This window comes from Stegostoma tigrinum, chromosome 11, assembly GCF_030684315.1.
Source record: "Stegostoma tigrinum isolate sSteTig4 chromosome 11, sSteTig4.hap1, whole genome shotgun sequence".
Classification (NCBI taxonomy): Eukaryota; Metazoa; Chordata; class Chondrichthyes; order Orectolobiformes; family Stegostomatidae; genus Stegostoma; species Stegostoma tigrinum.
The window spans coordinates 24,647,299-24,671,697 of record NC_081364.1 but is presented as its reverse complement, the minus strand read 5'-3'; the positions used below and the strand labels follow the sequence as shown (position 1 = coordinate 24,671,697).

The following is a 24,399-nucleotide window of genomic DNA, read 5'->3' as shown; positions in this document are numbered from 1 at the left end:
AATTGAATATGTTTCGTTGACATCAAAATTCAGCTTATAAGACTGCTTTGCATTTAGCTTATTTAAACACTACAGTTTCAAGCCATTTTGAGATCTGAATAAAAATTCTTACTTGAATGACTGATGATTTATTTAAACCTGTACTGCAGTACAATTCTGAGATTTACATATAAAATAGCCATAATGCAATCGTGCTTCAGAAAGTCAGTCCTATATAGGTGTTCGACTCCATCCATCCACCCACACACAAGAGATTACTAACTTTGGAGCCTAACTTCAATTTTCACTGTAATTGTAAAGTTAGAAAGTGTTGCTACTGACCTTTGACTAGTGTTTGTAATACTTCATGGGTATTTTGAGCTAATAGCATTCCTTGCTGTGTTTAATGATCTGTGGGGACCATGACACAAAGTCATCAAAACAAATAAAGCATTCATTCGTCTACTCTGTCTGGAAAGTAGGTTCCCATTCGTTTTAATGAGGCCACAAGAGAATGGAGGCCAGCTGTTAAAAAACTAACAGGTTCTATACAAATCATTGTTTTACAAGCCACTAGCCCCTTGGCAGCTCTTCGAACATAGGCCAAGTTCAGCAAGTACTGGGAATGAACAGAGTTAGTCACAATGCTGTGGAACATCATCATAGTGCAGTGCTACTATAAAATGAAACCAGCTCAACATTACTCTTTGACATATTGTCAAAACATCACATATATTTGGAAACAACGCCACTGTTCTCTTGAGTGTCATATTCTTCTTACACATATAATGGTTATTACTGTCTACCCTGCTAGAGATCAGTTGAGAGTGATCTGTATCCACTGTGGATGTACATCCACTCTTTATCCAATCACTACAAGGTGCAGTGATTCAAGTCCACGCTGAGTGCGCCTATCACTTGAAGGAGCACCATGACTGTGCAATTGAGGTTTCAAACTCACTTTGACACCAGGTGATTTAAGCTCCAACCAATGACTTTATAATCCAATGCATTATATGTTAATTCATTTCACCAATGTATTCTGCTACATATTTTCAACAAACAGATTTTAGCTGGTCTGTTCAAGGGCAGACACTGTTTCTGCTGCTTCACAGTCTCAGAAATATCACCATCAATGATGAGGATTATTATACACATGGCCATGTTATTATAAAATGGATAACTAAGGTACTGAATCTGTGTAAATAGCTATTAATAGTTCAGTTAGATTAATTCCCATGTAGAGATTAGCAGGTTTTATTTAAAAAACATATTATCACGAGGTAAGAAATTTTTTTTTCGAAGTACAGAACTGGTACTGTAAGTTTCAAAGTGAAATTTCATTATAATAATGTTTTTCTTATTTCTCATGATAGGAACAATTGGCAAAGGAACTGCAAACCTTCACAAGATTATATGTAGCCATATGAATTTGTGATTGTGAAGACTAAGTACAAAGAGATTGAAGAACTGAGAAAGGGATTATAACATTCTGACTTACTCAAAGTTCCAAAAACATGAAAAATTACCAATGATTAAGAGACAGAGCTATTTTTACTCTCTGCCAAATGTCACTTAATGAAGCGCTTGTGAAGCGTTTCAAGTGGCATGTCTCATTGTCTGTCAAGATGGTTAGCCAATATTTACAGAAGGATATAGGCAGGTTAAGTGAATGGGCAAAAGTTTGGCTGTTGTAATATGATGTGGGGAAATGTTACATTATGTATGTTGGCAGGAAGAATAGAGGAGCTGAACACTATTTGAATGAGAAAGACTGCTTCCTGGGGATCACCATGCATGAATTATAAGAAGCTAGCATCCAAGTCAGGTCACAGGGAGGAAAAGTGGAATATGAACCTTTATTTCAAGAGGAATGTAGTATAACATAAGGAAATCTTGCTAAAACTATATAAGGCACTGACTGGACCACACCCTAGAATACTGAGAACAATTTTGGTTCCCTTATCTAAAGAAAGATCTGCTTGCATTGGAGGCAGTGCAGAGGAAGCTCACAAGGTTGATTCTGGGTGTGGAGGGATTTTGTTATGAGGAGAGGTTGAAGTAGGTTAGAGCTGTATTCATTGGAATTCAGAAGAATGAGAGATAACCTTATTGAAACATACGATTCTTGGGACGCTTAATAGAGTAGATGTGGAGAGGTTTTTTTCTCTTTTCTGGGACCAGAAGGTATAATCCTTGAGTAAATGATTGCCCATTTAAGACAGCGATAAGAAAGAATTTCTTCCCTCAGAGGGTAGCGAATCTGTGGAATTTTTTAACCCCAGAGGTCTGTTGAGATTGGGACAGTAAGAATATTTATGGCTGAGATAGACAGGTTTTTAAATTGGTAAAGAATCTAAGGTTAGCCTGAAAAGGAAGGAAAGTGGTGTTGAAAATGTTAAGATCTGTCATGATTTTGTTGATGAGCTGAACGGCCTACTTCTACTGCTACAGTTTACAGTCTTATGGTCTTTAATGGTGTGAAAGTTGTGGAAGTTGGTTCCAGGTTGGTGATGAATCCAGCACAAAGATACAGGAAAGATTGGGTTCTGATTTGAAGGTTGGCATGGAAGGCATTGGAAAGTGGCTTTACCTGAAAAAGAAAAAAATGTATTTTATTCTATGGTATAGGACATGGGTGTGCTAAGATGTCAAATGGGGTGCTGACCTCTTTAGTTACATCCAAGGTGGCATTTACTCAGCAATAAGATGCTCACTGAAGCACAGTTTGTGTTCTGCCAAGGTCACTCATCTCCTGACTGCATTATGGCCTTGATCCAAACACAGACAGTAAAGCTGAACTTGAGAGGTGAGGTGAGCTCCCCTGGCCATCAGGTAGCTGCCCTTGACATCGGGTACTATTTGACTAAATGTGGCATTCATGACCTTTTGCATAAATTGAGTCACCAAGGTGAACATTCTCCATTGGTTGGAGTCATATATAGCAAAAAGGAAGATGGTCAGGTACTTAAAGTTTAGTCATCGAGCTGGGAACACCTCTGCAGGAGTTCATCATGATTGTGTCCTGGCACAATGTTTTATCTGCTTTATCAAATGGTCAGAAGTGGGAATGTTCACTGATAATTGCACAATGTTCAGCACCATTTAACTCCACATAACTCTTCAGATACTGAAGCAGTGCATGTCCAAAAAAACAGACATGGACAACAACAAAGCTAATGCAAATAATACCCTGTGCACATGCTAGATAATGAACATCTCCAACAAAGACAACATTGTGAACATTCTTGGGGCTTACCATTAGCCAGAAAATGAACTGGGCAAGCCATACAAATACTATGGCTACAAAAGCAAGACACAGTTTGGAAATTTTGTGGTAAATAAAACTGAACTCCTGACTTTCCAACTACCTACAAGGCACAAGTTGGGAATCAAAGAATCCCTACAGTGTGGAAACTGACCATTTGGCTTAACAAGTCCACACCACCCCTCCAAAGAAGATCCCACCCAGACCCATTCCTCTACCCTTTCCCTGTAATCTGGCATTTCCCATGTCCAAGCCACCTAATTTACACACTCCTGGACACTACAGACAATTTAGCATGGCCAGTTCACCTAACCTGTACATCTTTGGACTGTGGGAGGAGACCCGTGCAGACACAGGGAGAATGTACACTCAGACAGTCACCTGAGGGTGATATTGAACCCAGATCCCTGGTGCTGTAAGGCAGCAGTGCTAACCACTGAGCAACCATGCTGCCCTTATGTGATGGAATAATGTCCACTGGGCTGGGTGTGGGCACCTCCAATAATACCAAAAAAGCTTGAGACCATTTGAGACAAATGGTCCAATTGGGGATTGGCATCTCATGCACCACCTTCAACACTGACTCTCTTTAGCTCTGCTGCAGCATATGCTATTTACAGGATGCGCTGTAACCATTTATCAGGGCTCCTTTGGCAACATTTTTCACCAGATGAGAAGCAGTTATTATGGTAGCCTGTGATGGAACGGTTCTTGAGACAGGGTTTCTGAGCCAGATTTGTAAACATGAAACTTAATGAAGTTTGAAGACACACAATGTAATTACTGTCTGGGGGTAGTTATTGAGAAATCCACATAAGTTGTATTGCATTTGCAATTTGATCTGCATTCTAGTCAGACGGCTGATCTACCTGCCAAGATTTGAAGAGTTCAATTTTTCCCCAATCTGTGGACAGTTGGGGCCAGGAATGGAGGGCAGTGGACTGTCATTGAGAGACACCTCCAGAGATTCTCTTCAGCTCCTTTAGACTGCTGACTTCTGCTTGACCAGCAACATTGGGCAAGGTCAGAGGCCATGGGCAGACCTCTGGTCAATCAGCACTTACATATTAAATCCCTGCTTGCTATTGTCATGTTAAAAATAATGGTCTAATAATCAATCTCTTGTTAGGGATTCATTAACTCCACGGGTGAGTTTATTTAAAATTGTAATGCACATTCTAAGTTATAAAACAGAAAATATAATAGCAAACTGATTTATTTCTGTGCAGCTGGCAAACCCAAAGCAGATGAACAGGTAGTTATAGCCACAACATCATATACACGGAAGTGTCTGGAGTCCTCAGAGGTGAACTCTCTGATAGGCAAACTTTTATAATGTATAGGTAATTTGTTGACACGCCTTGTGATGACAACGACAGTATCTAGGAATTACTGTCAATTGCCACAGTTATCAGTGATAGCGTTGGTCATTCCTGTTCTTATCATCAAGTTTTTTTTATTTCAAGGACTGCGGTTGCTGTTGCACAATTTGCTTTTCCTGACAAGAAATCAACTTTTGTTTCAGATTAATCCACTTTAGTTTCTCAAGCTGTTTTGAGAAGTTTAAAATGTTCTGGTATTTATAGTCTTATTCTTTAAGATTTCATAGGTAATTATGAAATTTCTGATTTTATACCCTGGATTCTTAAATTTTAATGAAGTTTTAGCATTTTTGTTCATCCAATTTATTTTCTCCTTCATGACCTGCTCTAATAGCTGACAAGGCTCTCCAACTTATATTATTATTTTTGTCTTCATTAACGCCCCATCTTCTTTCACGTGATGTTCTTCTTCTGTACAATAGTACAATATTGCTGCCATTTATTATCAAAGAAACTGTCTGAAGAGGGATTTGTAGCTCCTTCTGTATGTGATGTGTACCTCTACCTGTGTTGTAATTCTGTCATTTTTTTATAGCACTGCTTTGAGTTTAAGCCAATATCTATGCAGCAGTTCCTGCTGAGCCTGATATGTTTTACATGTGACTTGTTCCAGATTTACCTGTAAAGCACCAACGTTTTCATTGGATTAATGACACAGAGCTTGTGGTTTACCTTCTATGTTGATCTTCCAGCTCATTATTCTGAACTGAACTGAGGCATCACCTAAAGATTTAATTATCCAGAGGTATCACCTAAAGATTTCATTATCCCAGAAATAACATTCTGAAACTTGGATTTATCCTGAGTTAACCTTTTTCTTTTGAACTTTCATTTTTCTCCACTGCAAGCAACAGGAGTTTTCACTCCATTACTTCAGAAGAAAGTGAAATGTTTTGTTCTTCTTTCATTACCAGCTCTGTAGTCATGCCCACCCTTCAGTGGCTCTTCGTAAGTCGTAAGTCATTAGTTTGTCCAGCCCATCATTCTGGAAAGCTTCAAATGGGGGTAGGTACGTTAGCTAATTCAACCAGTCTGTTTCCTAGCTGCCTATCTGAAAAATCACATAAAATACACTTTTTTCTACATCTATTCACATGTGGACTGTGGATTCTGGAGACTTATCAAATTTACTTTGGTTCTAGTGATGAAGTTTTATCTGACTCTGAATTGGTTATTTAATGTGTTCAGGATTGGCAGGGCAACAGGTTAAATGAATGTATACTGGAAATATGCTATGTCTTGTATTGCTACTTACAGAATCAAAAATAGCACACTTTAAGTTCTTGTATGAGATGCATGCATCACCAACAAGACCAGCATTTGTTATCCTTGTATTGATTGGCTTTCCAGGACATTTCAGTGGGCAGTTAAGAGTTGCTGTGGTTCTGGAGTCACTTTAGACCAAACAAGGAAGATGAAGTAACTCCACAGAGCATCCTGTCACCAAGTCTCCCTTACCTTGATTTACACGTGCATAGTACTTGACACTGGTTTGGCTTCCTCATGGCCAGTATCTGGCGGCAGCCTTTGCTCAGGACAATCACTCTTGCTCCCCATAACAAAATGCTCTCCTGTACAGTGATCCGGTCCAGAAAGGTTTCAATTCTAGTTGTGATGGCACTTTCATTTCCTGAATCATCACCAGTTGTTTCAGTTTTGCCAAGACCAGATCTTTTTGCATTTGAAGTCTGATATTATTAACTGTGACCAGAAGGGTGTCCAGAAAGTTGAAAACCAGAAAAAACTCTCCCAGTGGCAACACCACCGATGGATTATCTGCCAGCAGGAGGCAGCTCAAAGCATCTGCATTTGCTACTTGTCCTCCCGGATGGTGTTCCATCTTGTAATTGCACACACTTGGAATGAGAACCCTCCGTTGAATGTGATTTGAAGCATTTTACAATGTAAAATGTCCACTGGAAAATGGCACAGGCAGATGATAGTCCAATTAGCAGTCTATATTGGTACAAACCACTACAGGTATTAATTGTAACATACGTCCGGGAATCCTCATCTAACTGCAATTGCAGGTACAAATGGGTCATGTCCGGCTTCGAAAAGGACAGGCCCCCCTGACAACTTTGAGTATAAGTCCTGTATGCAAGGGGTTGAGCAGTTATCCAACTGTAAGAAGTGGTTTACTTTTTGTTTAAAATCCCCACAAAGGTGAACTGACCCGTCAGGCTTCACAATCGGTACAACTGGTGCTGTTCATTCTGCAAACTACTAGTTTAATGATTTCTTCTCCTCCCAGCCTCCGGATTTCTGCTTCTATGTTGCATGTAAGGCAAATGGCACTGGGGGGGGCATTGCAGAATTGTGGAACCGCTTCCTGATCAACGTACAAGGTGTCTTTGGCTCCTTTGATAGTCCCTGGACCTTCCTGAAAAGCTTCTGGGTATTTAATTGGGACTTCACTCAGGCAGCCATTTTCTAATTTAAAAATGTTGAGTCAATCTAGGTGAATCTTTCTCAACCTATATTACCCCATTAGGCTTGGGCCCCAGTCTTTCACCACAATTAGTGGTAACTGAATGGGCAATTAACTATCCCAAACCAGATATTGGTGGACTTCCCAGGGTATGAACTCTCCTGGATACTAACCCATGAGTTTTCATACTTATTTAGGTTTCTTGTTGGAAAAGTGGGACTCTTTTGTTGCCTTGAATCTACATACGAGCAGCATCTACAATGGCTTTCCAGTTCCTTTTCTGAAGAAAGGCTTAACCATTTGGCCAAGACTTGGTTTTGTTTTGGAGTTTTGCTGTGGGCTGACCTATAGTCCGTCTGTTCAGGGTATGTCCTGAGTGAGACAATGCAACTGCCTTCACTCAAGTGAAATTCCTTAAGGTCAGTCAGCCTGGTGAGGGTATCCATTTCCACATTTCCATCAGCCCACCCCGTAACTCATACGCTCCACTTACTGCATTTCCAAATGAAAAGAAAAAGCCAGTTGTAGTGCCTGTTTGAAGTCCAAGTGAGTTTCAGTTAGTCAGCACTCTTGCACGGTTCCATCAGTAATCCCCTATACCAAACACAAACTCTCAGCATCTCAATAAGGGTAAAATCAAAGTCACATGCATCTGCCAGTCATCTTAATCTCATCAAAAATTCCAACATAGATTCCCTTAATTATAAAACTGCTGAGTAAAACCAGAGTCTCTGAATTAGAGGAAATTTGGGGTTGTGGTATTCCTTAAATAAATCTATCAACTCTTGACATATTTAACTTGTGATGCCTCAGGACCTAATAGCCAAAAAATGTTGCAGGTCTACCAGCTGTCAGGAGAATTGCTTTTCTGCTGCAATGTCATTTGTCCAGAAAAATATAATGCATTCTTTCCAAAAACTGGGCCCAACCTTTGATGGCAGGATCAAATGAGTCAAGCTTCCCAAATAACTTAACCCAACTCAAAGACAGCTGTTGTGAGTGCTGGTGCAGCTTCTTCAGAGCCAGGTCTGAGAGAGGACAGAACCTCTACACTCCTGTTTTTATCTGTCAGCCAGGGGTCACTGATTGGACCAGATTAACATCCCCACCTGGATGACATTGTTCCAATCACTATAGCAGCAAGACGGGCTACCATCATACCATCACTCTCCTGAGTACAGCATATTACATTATTTGATGATAAAAAGGCAAATCAATTATATTGACACCTTCTTTCCTTCCAATTTGTAGTGTATGATAGCCCAAGAAGATAAAGTTTTATATTCGTATTCAGAATTACAGGGTATGGAATGAATTTCATTATCTTCCTGCCTCCAGAGGATGCAGAGGCTACTGATTATTGGAAGCCACAGGCAGTTTTGATCATTTCCAAAACACCAATGGAATGGGATTCCTGCTGCCATTTGCTACTTGTCTTAACCTCCTCACTAAAATTACTGATGGGGATAATTTCACCTCCAACGATGTGTGTTCGAAAACATTGTGTGACACATAATTTCCATAATCCTATAGCACTGATATCCCAAAATAGAATGAACTTATATTTAATCTTTTCTTTAGTATGTTTTTACAGGTGTAGGGAATATTCAAATATACGAGCAAGAAATGATTGCTGTTACCCATGAAATACTCCATACCTAAAAATGACATTTCCATCGTATTATTTTCTTGTATTATATTCATTACTTGAAACTGGAAGGGGGAATATCTCTGAAATGTTGAAGGTACATTTAAATGAAAACCTGCAACAGTAATGTCTAGGACCAGTGAGCAAGCCTCTAGATATAAACATATGTCAATTTGAGAAAGCCTGTTAATATTGATGGTGACTGGATATAATGTTGCCTGTCACAATGGGAAATACAGGGGCTAGGCCTACTTAATCATGGTGAGACCTGGGCCAGTCTCCCAGCAGTGGCTAAATATTGTCTGTTTAAGACAGTGCTAAAGCCCAGCCAGCTGGCTGTCAGCTGTGGGAAATAGTTTTGTTCATTAATGAACCAATTAACATCTATCATTACTGGTCTCACTCCAATTTACTGGTGCCTTGGAGATTAAACAGAGGACATATGGCTTTCCTGCTGTCATCTAAGGTATGGTGATTTGTACATTTTTACATCCATTAATGCACGTATTTTAGAGCTTGGATTTTATATTAATCATATTCAAGTTTTGATCGAAGTTATGTAAAGGTTTCATAGTAAACTTGCCAGTCTTTCCAGAACTATGATGTCAAATGAGTATGCATGAGACAGTAGGTGACTGGGGCCCTCTTTGAGTGATAATGTGAGTTTGGTTGTATTGTGAGAGCTTTACAGTTGGAAAGAGCAAATTTTGAAAGAACCAATAACTGATTTTTTGTTTAGGGAAACACATAGATTGGAAAGCTTTTGGTTTCAAATTGCGGGTGGCATGGGCTCAAAAGTAAGACACTTTTCAGAAAGATAAGAGTTAATTCAGAACAGTTAGGAAATAGTTTACTTCAGAGAAAGGGTTTTATTTTAAAAATTCCAGACCAGAAGTGTTTGGTTAGAATTTTAAAGGAGTTATTTGAAAGTAGGAAAGTTTAAGCCAGTTTCCAGAATATTCAAGAAAGTGGCTGTCAAACTCTCAATACTAAGGATGAAAAGGAAATCAGAAATTTCTGGTTTAAACTAAGCAGGCTTGGCAGCATCTCTGTGAAGAAAGCAGAGATAACATTTTGAGTTGTGTGACTCATTTCAGAACTTCTGGCATCTAGGAAAGATTGGTATTCATGCTAAGATGAAGTTGGGGTAGGTAAAGAAGGGGATTGTGGGTGCCAGGCTAGGACAGAACAGAAGCTGAATAAGTGACAATGAAAAATGAGTGTAGCATGGCATTTTGGGAAAACAAACAAGGTCAAAATGTATACAAATAAAAGTAGGGTTTTGGGTATGTTGTAGAACAGAAGCCTAGAGATTCAGACACATATTTCTTTGAAGTTTGCATCACATGTAGACAGGGTGGTTAAGAAGGCATTTAGCACACGCCTTCATTGTTCAAACCTTTGTGTATAGGAGTTGGGACATTATGTTGAGGTAGTACGCCAGATTGATAAGGCCTCTTCTGGAGTACTATGTCTCAATGGAGTCAAGTTAGGTAAAGGGGAAGCACAACGAGATCTAGGTGTTCTTGTACATCAGTCAATGAAAGCAAGAATGCAGGTACAGCAGGCAGTGAAGAACGCTAATAGCATGCTGGCCTTCATAACAAGAGGAATTGAGTATAGGAGCAAAGAGGTCCTTCTGCAGCTGCACAGGGCCCTGGTGAGACCACACCTGGAGTATTGTGTGCAGTTTTGGTCTCCCAATTTGAGGAAGGACATTCTTGCTATTGAGGGAGTGCAGCGTAGGTTCATGAGGTCAATTCCCAGAATGGCGGGACTATCATATGTTGAAAGATTGGAGCGACTGGGCTTGTATACACTTGAGTTTAGAAGGATGAGAGGGGATCTGATGAAGGCGTATAAGATTATTAAGGGATTGGACACTCTGGAGGCAAGAAGCATGTTTCCGCTGATGGGTGAGTCCAGAACCAGAGGACACAGTTTAAAAATAAGGGGTAGGCCATTTAGAACAGAGTTGAGGAAAAACGTCTTCACCCAAGGAGTGGTGGATATATGGAATGCTCTGCCCCAGAAGGCAGTGGAGGCCAACTCTCTGGATACTTTCAAGAAAGAGATAGATAAAGCTCTTAAAGATAGTGGAATCAAGGGTTATGGGGATAAGGCAGGAACAGGATACTGATTGTGGATGATCAGCAATGATCATAATGAATGGTGGTGCTGGCTCGAAGGGCTGAATGGCCTACTCCAGCACCTATTGTCTATTGTCCAGTTCTGGTTGCTCTGTTATAGGAAGGATATTATTAAGGTGAAGAGGGTTCAGAAATACTTACCAGAATGTTGCTGGGAATGAAAGGCTTGAGTTATAACAAGAGGCTGGATAGGCTGGAATCTTTTAACTGGAGCATAGGAGGTTGATGGGTAACCTTATAATGTTAGCGGGTTTTGAGAAGATTTGTAGCTCAGGTTGAGGTTCTGGATGTGAGTTTGCTCGCTGAGCTGGAAGGTTAGTTTTCAGACGTTTCGTCACCTTTTTTTTAATTTGAAAAAATATACTTTATTCATAGAATGTACAAAAAAATAAAACATTTATACACCTACCCAGTCGTGCAAGCCACTCCGGGTTACCTGGGGGTATGTACACCAACTAAAGGAAATAAAACAAAACAGAGAAAAAAAAACAAAGCAAAGAAAACACCCCGGCAGTCGTCACCCCGCACAGTCCCAGTTGGCCCCCTGACCAGTTGGGGAAGGCGCCAGCTGGGCCCAGTTACCAGATAGGATTCTTTTCCCTTTTCTGGACGAGGGGGCTCATACGGTGGTCTTTCCCCACCGCGCCTTGGCGGCGGCTGCCCCAAGCTTTAGCGCGTCCCTCAGCACGTAGCCCTGGACCTTGGAGTGTGCCAGTCTGCAACACTTGGTCGGGGTCAGTTCTTTCAGCTGGCAGACCAGCAAGTTGCGGGCAGACCAAAGAGCGTCTTTCACCGCATTGATGGTCCTCCAGGCGCAGTTGATGTTGGTCTCAATGTGCGTCCCCGGAAACAGCCCGTAGAGCACGGAGTCCCGCGTCACGGAACTGCTCGGGACGAACCTCGACAAATACCACTGCATCCCCCTCCAGACCTCCTGCGCATAGGCACACTCCAGAAGGAGGTGATCAACAGTCTCGTCCCCCCCGCAGCCACCTCGAGGGCAGCGTGCAGTGGTGCAGAGATTCCGGGCATGCATAAAGGATCTCACTGGCAGAGCCCCTCTCACCGCCAGCCAAGCAATGTCCTTGTGCTTGTTTGAAAGTTCTGGCGATGAGGCATTCTGCCAAACGACTTTGGCAGTCTGCGTGGGGAACCACACGACGGGATCCACCCTCTCCTTTTCCCGAAGGGTCCTGAGGATACTACGTGCTGACCACTGCCTGACGGCCTTGTGGTCAAAGGTGTTTCCTTTCAAAAATTTCTCCACGAAGGACAGGTGGTACGGAACGGTCCAACTACTCGGAGCGTTCCGCGGCAACGAGGCCAGGCCCATCCTTCGCAACACCGGGGACAGGTAGAACCTCAGTAAGTAGTGACACTTGGTGTTTGCGTACTGAGGATCTACGCACAGCTTGATGCAGCCGCACAAAAAGGTAGCCGCCAGGGCGAGGGTGGCGTTCAGTACGCCCTTTCCCCCATTTCCCAGGTCTTTGTACATGGTGTCTCTGCGGACCCGGTCCATCCTCGACCCCCAAATGAAGTGGAAGATGGCCCAGGTGACCGCAGCGGTGCAGGTCCAGGTAATAGGCCAGGCCTGCGCCACATACAACAGTACCGAAAGCCCCTCGCACCTGACAACCAGGTTCTTACCCGCGATGGAGAGGGACCGGAGCGTCCACCTGCCCAGCTTCTGCTTAAATTTGGCAATACGCTCCTCCCAAGTCTTAGTGCATGCCCCAGCTCCACCAAACCAAACACCCAGCACCTTCAGGTAGTCTGTCCTGACGGTGAAGGGGATGAAGGAGCGGTCGTCCCAGTTCCCGAAGAACATGACCTCGCTCTTACCCCGATTGACTTTGGCACCCGAGGCCAGTTCAAACTGGCCGCAGATGTCCAACAGCCTACTCACCGACCGACGATCGGTGCAGAAGACGGCGACATCGTCCATGTGCAGGGAGGTCTTGACCTGAAGGCCTCCGCTGCCTGGGATAGTCACGCCCTTCAGGCTCACGTCCTTCCTGATGGAGGCGGCGAAGGGCTCCACACAGCACACGAACAAGGCAGGAGAGAGCGGGCAGCCCTGCCAGACTCCAGATCTAACAGGAAAACTGTCTGATTCCCACCTGTTGATCGAGACTGCGCTAACGATGTTAGCGTAGAGCAGCCGGATCCAATTGCGGATGCCCTCCCCGAACCCCAATTTGGAGAGGACGTCCCTCATGTAAGCATGAGAGACCCTGTCGAAGGCCTTCTCCTGGTCCAGGCTGACGAGGCAGGTGTCCACCCGCCTGTCCTGTACGTAGGCGATCGTATCCCTGATGAGCGCGAGGCTCTCAGAGATCTTCCTGCCTGGCACAGCATAGGTTTGGTCAGGGTGAATCACTGACTCCAGGACAGACCTGACCCGGTTGGCAATGACCTTGGCCAGGATTTTGTAGTCCACGTTCAAAAGTGAAATGGGACGCCAATTCTTAATTTCTTCCCTCTCCCCCTTCCTCTTGTAAATGAGGGTGATGATGCCCTTCCTCATGGACTTGCACATTTCCCCTGCCCGAAGCGCACTATCGTACACCTCCAGCAGGTCCTGGCCGACCAGGCCCCACAGAGCTTACAGCTCGACCGGTAAGCCGTCGCTTCCGGGAGTCCTATTCCTCTGCAAGGACTTGAGGGCTCTGGCCAGCTCGTCCAGGGATATCGGCCGGTCCAGCCACTCCCTCGTGCCGTCGTCTAAGACCTCCGTGATAGACGACAGGAACGACTCGGAGGCCGTGCTGTCCGTGGGCTTCGTGTCGTACAGTCCGGCATAGAAGGATCTGCTGATCCTCAAAACGTCGGGCCGAGACGACGTCACCGAGCCGTCGTCCTCCTTCAGCCGGCTAAGCACAGAGCTCTCTTTGTGCACCTTCTGAAAGAAGAAACGCGAGCACGTCTTGTCCTGCTCCACGGAGCGGACCCTGGACCGGAAGATTATCCTGGAGGCCTCCGTGGCGAAGAGCGAGGCTTGCTGGCCCCTCACCTCGCGGAGGTCCTCCGTGACATCGACCCCCATCAACTGCAGAAGGAGCAGGCTCTGCACCCTTTTCTGGAGTCGCGACAGCTTTCCCCGCCTCTCTCTTGCCTTCTGAACACCCTTGAGGACAAAGAACCTCTTGATGATCTCCTTCACCGTCTCCCACCAGTCGCCTGGAGACTCAAAGAGGGGTTTCACGGTTCTCCAACTGGCGTACTCCCTCTTAAGCTCCTCGACGTTCTCTGGGGTCAACAGAGTCGTGTTGAGCTTCCACGTCCCCTTGCCGGCCGGCTGGTCGTCCTGTAAGTGACAGTCAGCCAACAGGAGGCAGTGGTCAGAGAAGAACACCGGCTCGACACCGGTGGACCTGACCGAGAACGTCCGTGACACAAACAGGAAGTCTATCCTTGAGCGGATAGACCCATCTGGCCGCGACCAGGTGTACCTCTGCTGCGCTCCGTCTGCAGGGGTGCTGAAGACGTCGAGCAGCTTGGCGTCCTTCACCGTGCCCATCAGGAATCTGGACGTGACGTCCAGGTGAATCCCCCCACCCGCTGTCCCCACGCCGGATCTTCCATCTGCATCAATAATGCAGTTGAAGTCTCCGCCTAGGATGACCGGCCTGGACGTGGCCAGCAGGGGTGGAAGCCGCTGCAGGACGGCCAACCGCTCACTCCGTACCGCTGGGGCGTACACGTTGATCAGCCTCAGGGGAGCATTCCTGTAGGTGATGTCAGCCACTAGGAGGCGCCCCCACACCATCTCCTGAACTTGAGAGATGGTGAAGTTGCGCCCCCGCAGCAGAATAGCCAGGCCCGAGGACCAACAGTCGTTACCCCCCGACCAGATTGAAGGCCCACAGGTCCAGGCGCCAGACCATTTCCCGTACCTGCCGAGGTGCGGTATCCCGCACTCCTGCAGAAACAGGAGGTCCGCCTTGATGGTGGTCAGGTAGGCCAACGTGGACACACATCTCGCGGTTGACTTGACGCTACGCACATTAATGCTCGCAATTCGTACCCCCATTGTGGGCAGTGACCGCAGTACCCTCCCCACGTCCAAGGTCCAGCCCCTCCATCTGTCCCTTCATGCCCATTGCCCGGGCTAACTGCTGGACGCTCTCCGGGCTCAGGAAACCGCCCGTGCTGCCTTCCGGGTGGCATCCCCCCGTCAGGGGTGCGGAGGCAGGAGGGTCCGGCTCCGGGTCAGGCTGGGGACGCGCTGTTTCCTCCTTCCCGCCTGGAAGTTCCGGGGGGCCCTCCAGTGCTCCAGCGGCACTTGACTGGGTGTCGGAGTGAGCCTCAGGACGCCTCCCATCACCTGGAAGCGGGGTGCTGCTTTCCTTCCCCCTCGAGACCTTTAACTTCTGCTTCGGGTGGGCCCTCTCCGAATCCTCCACGTCAGAGGAGCTCTTATAGCCCCCCTGTAGCTGCCTCTTCCCGCCTGATTGTTGCGGTTCCTGGGCCCGTCGACGCACCTTCCTCCTCGCTTTCCGGACTGTTGTCCACTCCCCTGGGTCGCCTGTCGCCGCCGCCATTGGCTCCAGGTTGTCGGGGGGGATCGGAGCCTGCAGGGGTGCTTTGCTGGCCTCGGGCCCATCCTGCACGGCCTGGCCCTCCGGCACATTAGTGGGGTCCTTGCTGGGCCCTGCTGCCTTCCCCTCCTCCGGGGGGGCTGGCCCCGCATTTCCCCTGCCGGCGACCTGGGCGTAGGTGGCACCCCGCTGCGGGCATGCCCTATAGAAGTGGCCCGCTTCCCCGCAAAGGTTGCAGCTTCTCTCTCGTGGGCAATCCTTTGCAAGGTGTCCCTCCTCCCTGCAGATGGTGGCTTTGCAGTCGGCCGCCACGTGACCTGACCTACCACAGGCATGGCAGACTTTACGTTGCCCTGCATAGGTCAGGTAGCCCCTGCTCCCGCCGATCGCGAAGCTGGACGGTGGATGTGCGATATTCCCGTCTGCGCCCATCCTCAGCGTCACCTTGACCTGCCTCTTACTCGTCCAGATGCCAAAGGGGTCCACGATGTCAGTTAGGTCCCCTTCCACCTTCACATACCTTCCGAGGAAGGTCAGGACATCAACTGCTGGCACATGCGGGTTGTACATGTGTACAGTCACCATACAGCTCCTCTGTGCTGGCATCACAAACAGTGGGACAGCGGTCAATACAGAGAGGGGGCCCTCACCTCCTTTCTCCTTGAAAACCTCCAGGAAGCGCTCGCAAAGCTTGGCACTCCGGAAGGTCACGTCGTAAAAACCTCCTCCGGGGAAATCCTGCAGGCAGTAAATGTCCGCAGCAGTGAACCCGCAACAGTCCAAAAGGACCCTCTTCACGAAGAAGGTGCGGTCCACAGGTGCACCTTCATCCACCTTCTTTACGGAAACACAGATGGTGTTCCGGACCCCCTGACCTGGGGCACGAGCACTTGCCGCAGCCATCGTTGCAGGTTGGCTCCTCCCCTGAACCAGCGTTAGGCCGAAGCCAGCATTAAGATCCACTGGTCGCAAGGGTGCACAGCCAACCTGACGTCCTCCTTTCACCTCCAAGATAGCACTCTCGTCCTCTCGGTCCACAAGAGAGTGGGTCTTTATTGTGTTCGAGATGTAAGCTAGTTCACTGAGCTTGCCGGTTTGTTCCCAGATGTTTTGTCACCATTCTAGGTAACATCATCAGTGAGCCTCCGACGAAGCGCTGGTGTTATGTCCAGCTTTCTATTTATCTGTTTAGGTTTCCTTGGATTGGTGATGTCATTTCCTGCATTGGTGATGTCATTTCCTGTTCTTTTTCTCAGAGGATGGTAGATTGGCTCCAAATCAATGTGTTTGTTGATGTTTGTTGAGTTCCAACCGGAACTCCATCAACAGATAAATTAAAAGCGGGACATAACACCAGCGCTTTGTTGGAGGCTCACTGATGATGTTACCTAGAATGGTGACGAAATGTCTGAAAACTAACCTTCCAGCTCAGCGAGCAAACTCACATCCAGAACCTTATAATGTTTATAAAATTATGAGGGGTATGGAAAAGGTGAAGGCTGGTGTCTTTCCCCTAGGGTGGGGGATTTTAAGGCAGAGGGCATATATTTGAGGTGAGAGGAGAAAGATTGAAAGAAGAGATGAGGGGCAACTGTTTTACACAGAGAATGATTCACGTGTAGAATGAGCTTCCAGAGGAAGTGGTGGATACGGGTATAGTCACAAGGTTTAAAAGACATTTGGAAAAATACATGAATAAGAAAGGTCTGGAGGATTGTGGGCCAAGCGCAGACAAGTGGAACTTATTTATTGTGGGGTTATGGTTGACATGGACTGGTTGGACTGAAGATTTTGCTTCTGTGCTATGTGACTCTATGTAATGTGATGTAACGGTCTGAGAGCAGTGGAAATGGGTTAGCTGTGCTAAAAGCAGGCCATATCATAAAAGCTTGGTGGCTGAAAAACATGGAAGGGTGAAATCAGGCTCTGAAGTTATTTAAGTTGACGTCGAGTCCCCAAAGCTGCACGGTCCCCAAGCGGAAAACAAGCTGCTATTCTTCAAACTAGCACGTATACAGAAAAGCTGCTCGTGCCCTTTAGATTCTATGTAATGGCCCAGGTTTTGCTCTCAATCTAATGATGAAAATACTCACATTTCTGTTATTTATGCACGACTAGTACAGCAACTTGAGGCAAGGACAGATGTCCCAGTTAAATTTTAAAAGACCCAAGGTGTTGAGCTCTGACGTGAAGTTTGTGAAAATAGCATCTTGCTGTCTACCCCTCAACTAAGAACAGTTTCTCCACTGAACTGCATTGAACAGTATGAAGTATTTGCTTGAAAACATCCAATGCTGGAGATCACAGCAAGTCAGGCAGCATCCATGGAGAGACAGCAAGCCAACATTTTGAGTATCGATGACTCTTCATCAGAGCCAAAGTCAAGTGTGGAGGGAACAGCATCTATGTGGGGCGGGGAGGTACCTAATCGGAACTATCAACATCTTTTTTCCATCAGGACCCTGCACCTACTACTGCGACCCACACCCCCCACCAGCACCACCCTCGCATAAATGCTGTCCCCTCCAGACTTCACTTCAGCTCTGATGAAGGGTTATCTTGATTCGAGACATTAGCTTCCTCTCTCCCCATGGATGCTGCCTGACCAGCCGTGATCTCTAGCATTTTTTGTTTTCCGAACTGACTCCACTGATTCCACCATCTGCAGTAATTTGTTCCCACAATTTGAAGTATTTGCTTGGTAGATACAGCCTAGCACGGTCTGGAAATCAAAGTATTTCAATCTGAATTTCTCTGTTAATGCTAATATCAGCATTATTTGCTGCCAATCATTCTCTGCAGCATTGAAAGTTAACTCTTATGAGTGTGAATATACATTATTTCAAGCATTAATTGTTTAAGTAGTTTCCCTTGCTGTCTCTTTGTTCTTACATTTTTAATCCAATCTTACTATCTCCCTATTTATTTATCATTCTGTACCTGATTTGGCACTGAATACCCTTGTTCTAATTTTTGGTTTCTTTTCTGTCCTAATACCGTTCATTTCTCACTTCCTCAATTAGTTTGCTTAAAGGGATACCTAGTTGCTTGTCCTATTCACCTGGGTGCTGTGGAATCCTTGTTACAACATTATCAGTTCACATTTTGGGCAGTTTTCAGAGCTATCAATCCAGAAACCTTAATGTACAGGGTGCATGCTAATGATCAGTGGATGCTACTGGATGTTCTATTGCAGAAAAACCATAAGTTTTATCAGTGTACACAGATTTTGCCTCTGTATCAGTCATTGGGTCAATTTTCATTAACTCTGCCTGGCATTAACAAGGAAACATCAGCCTCAAAATGAAATTGGTAGCTTTACTGCCCATTACCATCAACAATGAGGTTGATTCTGTTTTAAATGGGGTTCACCTGCCAACCCATTAAAGGTAATTGGTTCTTTTTAGAACAGAAACTGGAGTCCTACTGCTTGTATATGTGCATGAGGTAAGAATCACTGCGCTACAGGCTTCAACTAAATCCAATGGCGATGAAAGGTGACAGAACCAGCAAAGGGATAAGATAACAGAATTTTGTGGATCTCAGAGGGGCAGGAGGTCACCATAAAAATGATCAGGGTTGTTGTTGCTTTGGGACACCATTATTCACAATGGTAAAACATGACCCTACATCTATAAGGCGCCTTTGCAATTGCACAGCTAGTCTGACTTCCTTTTCAAACGTGATGAGCTGGTCAGAGAGACCTACTTGGTCCCCTGTAGCTGACATGGTGAATATAAAACACACCACAGCTTCAAAACTGCGGAAACGTTTTGGTTGCCTCACTGGTTTACCAGTGTGGCCTGATGACAGGGCAAGCAAAAGACAAAACAGACTCCTGTGCAGGGGAGTAAAAAGGTGTAGAGCTGGATGAACACAGCAGGCCAAACAGCATCAGAGGAGCAGGAAGGCTGACCGTTCAGGCCTAGGCCCTTCTTCAGGCCAGGCCCAAAATGTCAGCCTTCCTGCTCCTCTGAAGCTGCTTGGCCTGCTGTGTTCATCCAGCTCTACACTTTGTTATCTCAGATTCTCCAGCATCTGCAGTTCCTACTATCCCTGTGCAAGGGGAGTTCCTTTGTTGATTAAATAGAATCAACAATATAAACTTGAATGCAATGGCCAAAATATTAACAAGCAGGTGTCAGAGAAATACTGAAAGAAGTATTTTATACTACATTTACTTCAAATTACATAAAGAAAGACAACCTTGAGCTCCTTGTGTGAGGTATTAAGTTAGAAATTACTATTATTGATATTAGCTGAGAAGTCAAAAATATTTTTATAAGATGTTTATGAGTAAACAGATTAATAATTCAGATAAACTGACACACAGAAGAATACCACATAAACTTATTAAACATTTATGATTGATATCACTGGCAATTATTACTGGCTTATTGTCCTTTTTTTTGATATCAATATTTGCTGTTTTGTAGAAAGATTAAGGAAGTCATACGAAGAAACCAAGACTGTGTTATGAAATTACCAAAGCAAACATCTAAAACTAGGTAACTTGTATAAGGATTGACAGATTTTACACATCATTCATTATTTGTTTGGCATATTATCAAGATCATTTGCATTTTCACAAACTAAATGTAATGTACATTTTCATCTTCCACTGTGCTGGCAATTGGAGGAAATTGTCGTTATTTGAGTTCCGACTGTTGATCTCCGAATACCATTGTTTGTTGCCACCTAGTATGGAAAATTGCTATTTACAAATGATGGCTCCTCAATCTTTACTATTCAATCCAGTTGTATAAGGGTTAGATGTTTAATCAATGTGCTGAATAGCAAGAAAATGCCAAAAATGGAATTCTATTAAATGCCAACTTATTACCCATGCAGGTTAACATTTTACAGCAGAAAGTTAGACTATTATACAGAAACATTAATCACAACCCACATATGCTGCATGGTACTCAAGAACAGCTTTGAAACTAGAGAGAAAAAAAACCAACCTGTTCCACTCTGATATCATATTCTCCATGGACTTTTTTCCCACGGAACAGTTTCGCCCTAAGAAAAAATAAAATTAGAAATTAATCATCAATTAGACTTTAATCATCTTATGTAATATTTAAACAATATTGTTATCTTCTCAAAACATGCTTAGACCATCTGGTATTCTGCTTTACAGTTCGAGTGTCATGTCAAACCCACAGGGCATAAATAATTTGGAGAAGGGACCACTAGAAATCAGACAGCCTGCAAATAAAAGAAGGAGGAGATGAGAGTTAAAGTCAGGCCAAGCTAATCAAAAGTGGTAACGTAAAGGGTCAGGGAACACTTACAATTATGAGATATAGGTATGTAATGGCTGCTAAAAATAAAGCAAAGGAAGCAATTAATGAGGACAAATTAAGTTGCAGGGAATTGGAGGTAATAATTCATTATGAATAGCCAGATGCAGTCTAGGTCATGAAAATATGGTTTAAGAAAGAAACAACCTGGCAGAAATAGAATCATTGAGTTTTTACAGCAATAACTGCTCTTAAGCCCATTATGTCTGCACTAGTCATCACATATTTATCTATTCTAAGAGATAGCAAAAACGGTAGATGCTGAAGTCAAAGACAATACTGCATGGAGTTAGAGGAATACAGTAGGCCAGGCAGCATCAGAGGAGAAGGAAAGTTGATGTTTCGGATCAGGACCCTCTTTCAGAAGAAGGGTCCCGACCCGAAATGCCAACTTTCCTCCTCCTCTGATGCTACCTGACCTACTGTGGTCCTCCAGCTCCGCACAGTATTATCTCAATCTATTCTAATTCCATTTTCCAGCGCTTGGCCTACATTGAAGGAAATAGAAAAGGAAGATGGGAGGGTGGCCAAGTTATATTGATTGAAGATGACACAATGCTAGTAAAAAAAAAAGGACATAGCTAATATTACGATAGAAGGGGAGGCAATGGCCTTGTGGTGCTACCAGGTCAAACACACAAGTAATGATCTCGGGACAAAAACAAAGTTGCTGGAAAAGCTCAGCAGGCCTGGCAGCATCTGTGAAGGAGAAAACAGAGTTAATGTTTTGAGCCCGGTGACCCTTCCTCAGAACTGATGCTAGCTGGGAAAACGTCAGTTTGTATGGAGAAAATAGGGAGGTGGGTGGGGTAGGGAGTAATTGATAGGATAGAGGCCAAAGAGAGAGAAAGACAGTTGGACAGACAAAGGAGTTGCTAACGATCAGGCTGGGAGGGTGAATAGTTGAATGAATGAGTCCCCATTAACAACTATTCACCCTCCCAGCCGGATCGTTAGCAACTCCTTTGTCTGTCCAACTGTCTTTCTCTCTCTTGGGGCTCTATCCTATCGTTTAAACCCTACCCCACCCCCGCCCTATTTTCTGCATATAAACAGACATTTTCCCAGTCATCACCAGTTCTGAGGAAGGGTCACCGGACCCGAAACATTAACTCGGTTTTCTCCTTCACAGATGCTGCCAGACCTGCTGAGCTTTTCCAGCAACTTTGTTTTTGTTCCTGATTTGTAGCATCCGCCGTTCTTTTGGTTTTTATTTAGTAATGATCTGGGGACCCAGGTCTGAATCCTGCCATGGCAGATGGTGGAATTGAAATTCTGCGAAACTCAAGAATTAAGAGTCTAATGATGACTATGAAATTTTCTGAAGAAGGATCTAGGCTCGAAACGTCAGCTTTCCTGCTCCTCTGATGCTGCTTGGCCTGCTGTGTTCATCCAGCTCTATACCTTGTTATTTCAGATTCTCCAGCATCGGCAATTCCTACTATCTATAAAATCACTGTTTATTGTTTGAAAAAAAACCTATCTGGTTCACTAACATCCATTAAGGAAGGAAACTGTCATTCTCAATTGGTCTGGCCTACACATGACTCCAGACCCACAGTGATATGGTTGACTTTTAACTGCCTTCTGGGCAATAAAGAGATTTATTACATTAATAGGGGCAAACCTCAGACCATATAACAGTGGAAGGTAAGTAGGGGAGTGAAAAAAAATTCAAAGGCAAATCGATGGAAGGAGTAAACCACATAGAATAATAATAAAGAAAGATTTTCATGAAATAAACTAGCTAGGAGGGATTGAAGAAGAAAGAATAGGGAATGGAGTTCATGCCTCGTTTCTTAAGCAGGACATGAGCATTTCAGCAAGCCAGTATCATTACTGGAGTTCAAAATAGGAAATTAATTAGAGTGAATTAGGAAAGTAAGCATACAGAAACGTCAAGGACACAATGACCATAATATAATAAGGTTTAAGGTAATAATTCAAAAAGATCAGTCAGTCATAAGGATAAGTCAGTCGAGCAAAAAAATACCCTTACAGATTGGAAAAATAATAATTTTGAGGGGCTAAGATGTAACCAGACAAGATAAATTGCGGAAAAAATGGAAAAGGAAACGAATAGCAATGAAATATATTTGAAACAATGATCAATCAGATCCAAGAGAAATATACTGGTCTTAAAAAAAAGGATCAAGCTAGCTGGTACCAACCAGGGATGAATAAAGAGAAAAAGGGAGAATTACAACCAAAGAAAAAGACATCAATAATAATACAGGTGATAAAGGAGAGTAAGAGAAAAAAAGGACTGCGAAGAGATTAGCAATGAAGTAAAAATAATCTGCTCTATGTTTCATATTTCCTTGATAGTTTAATTTCATAAATCCTTCTTGCTTCTATAATTATTTTACAGGCATTACGATAAAATAAACTCAATTTGGAATGGGAATGATCTTTTGTTCTGCGGGGCCTTTCCATTGCACTGCTTGCTACATTCTGAGGTGCTGTGTCACTGCACAACTCTGAAGGAACATTGAGGTTTCAGTCATTGAAGGATATGTAAGATAAATTCACAGGCAATTCAGCAAAATAGCAAAATCATTGAAGTCTCACTTTGTCTATGTAATTACCAATAAAATTAACAAGATAGCCATGACATTAGAAAAGATTTAAATATATACCAAGACATTTGAGACTGAAATGGAGGATAAACCCCATTTGCTCAGTTAGATTTCAACGTGCATAGGAATAGGAGTTAGGAAACAGATAACATAAGGATTATAAACATTCTTGACCAATCTCTTGAATGTTTTTAAGAAATATCAGAAAGAGGATCATATATTAAATGTAATACACTGTATTCAAGGGGGAAGGTGATGGCCTAGTGATATTATCACTGGACTGTTAATCCAGAGACCCAGATAACATTCTGGGGTCATGGGTTCAAACCCTGTCACACTAGATGGTAGAATTTGAATTCAATAAAACATCTGGAATTAAGAATTTAATGATGATCATGAATTCACTGTTGACTTTTGGGGGGAAAACCCCATCTGGTTCACTAATATCCTTTAGGGAAGGAACCTGACTTCCTTTCACGCTCTGGTCTATATGTGACTCCAGACCCACAGCAATGTGATTAACTCTTAACTGTTGTATGGGCAATAAATGCTGCCCATGCAGAAACTCCCACATCTTGGTAAAAAATTTTAATAAAGTATCTTTGCATTTTCAAAGTTTCTTTGATACAACTCCAAATGGCAAGTCAGAATGAAGGCTTGGGGCATAAATAAAATTAAGTACATGGAATCATGGGATAAGTGGCAGAATGGATAGCAAATTGGCTACAAAACAGAAAATAGAGAGTAGTGGTTAGGGATAGAGGCTTAGATTGACAAAAAGTGGGTAGTGTTCCACAGGGATCAGTTCTGGGACTACTGTTGTTCAAATTTACATTAAAGATTTGGACTCAAGATTTGAAAGCACAATTTCAAAATTTGCAGACAGTTTAATACAAAAGAAATACAACAAAATGCAGGAAGGCATAAATGCACAAATACACGTATTTCACCCCACCAGTCAAGGGTAACAATGAATTTTGCAAAATTAATAAAACTGTCCAATTGTAACAGCAGTGTATAATTATTGGGCCAGGAACCTTTTGATGGCATCAAAATTTAATATTCAATAGCATTAACAGGACACAATAAAATGTATTTTGGTTCCATCTTCA

The 24,399-nt window shown here is 43.8% G+C and overlaps 1 protein-coding gene across 1 annotated transcript in view; it reads right to left on the bottom strand.

Annotated features, from left to right (window-relative positions):
- Positions 1 to 24,399, bottom strand: part of syn2b (synapsin IIb) — a 363,486-nt gene that overhangs the window by 149,310 nt on the left and 189,777 nt on the right. Inside the window, exon 2 of the mRNA XM_048547347.2 lies at positions 20,367 to 20,424. Coding sequence (XP_048403304.1) covers positions 20,367 to 20,424 — 58 coding nt within the window. The remainder of the gene's footprint in view (positions 1 to 20,366; positions 20,425 to 24,399) is intronic.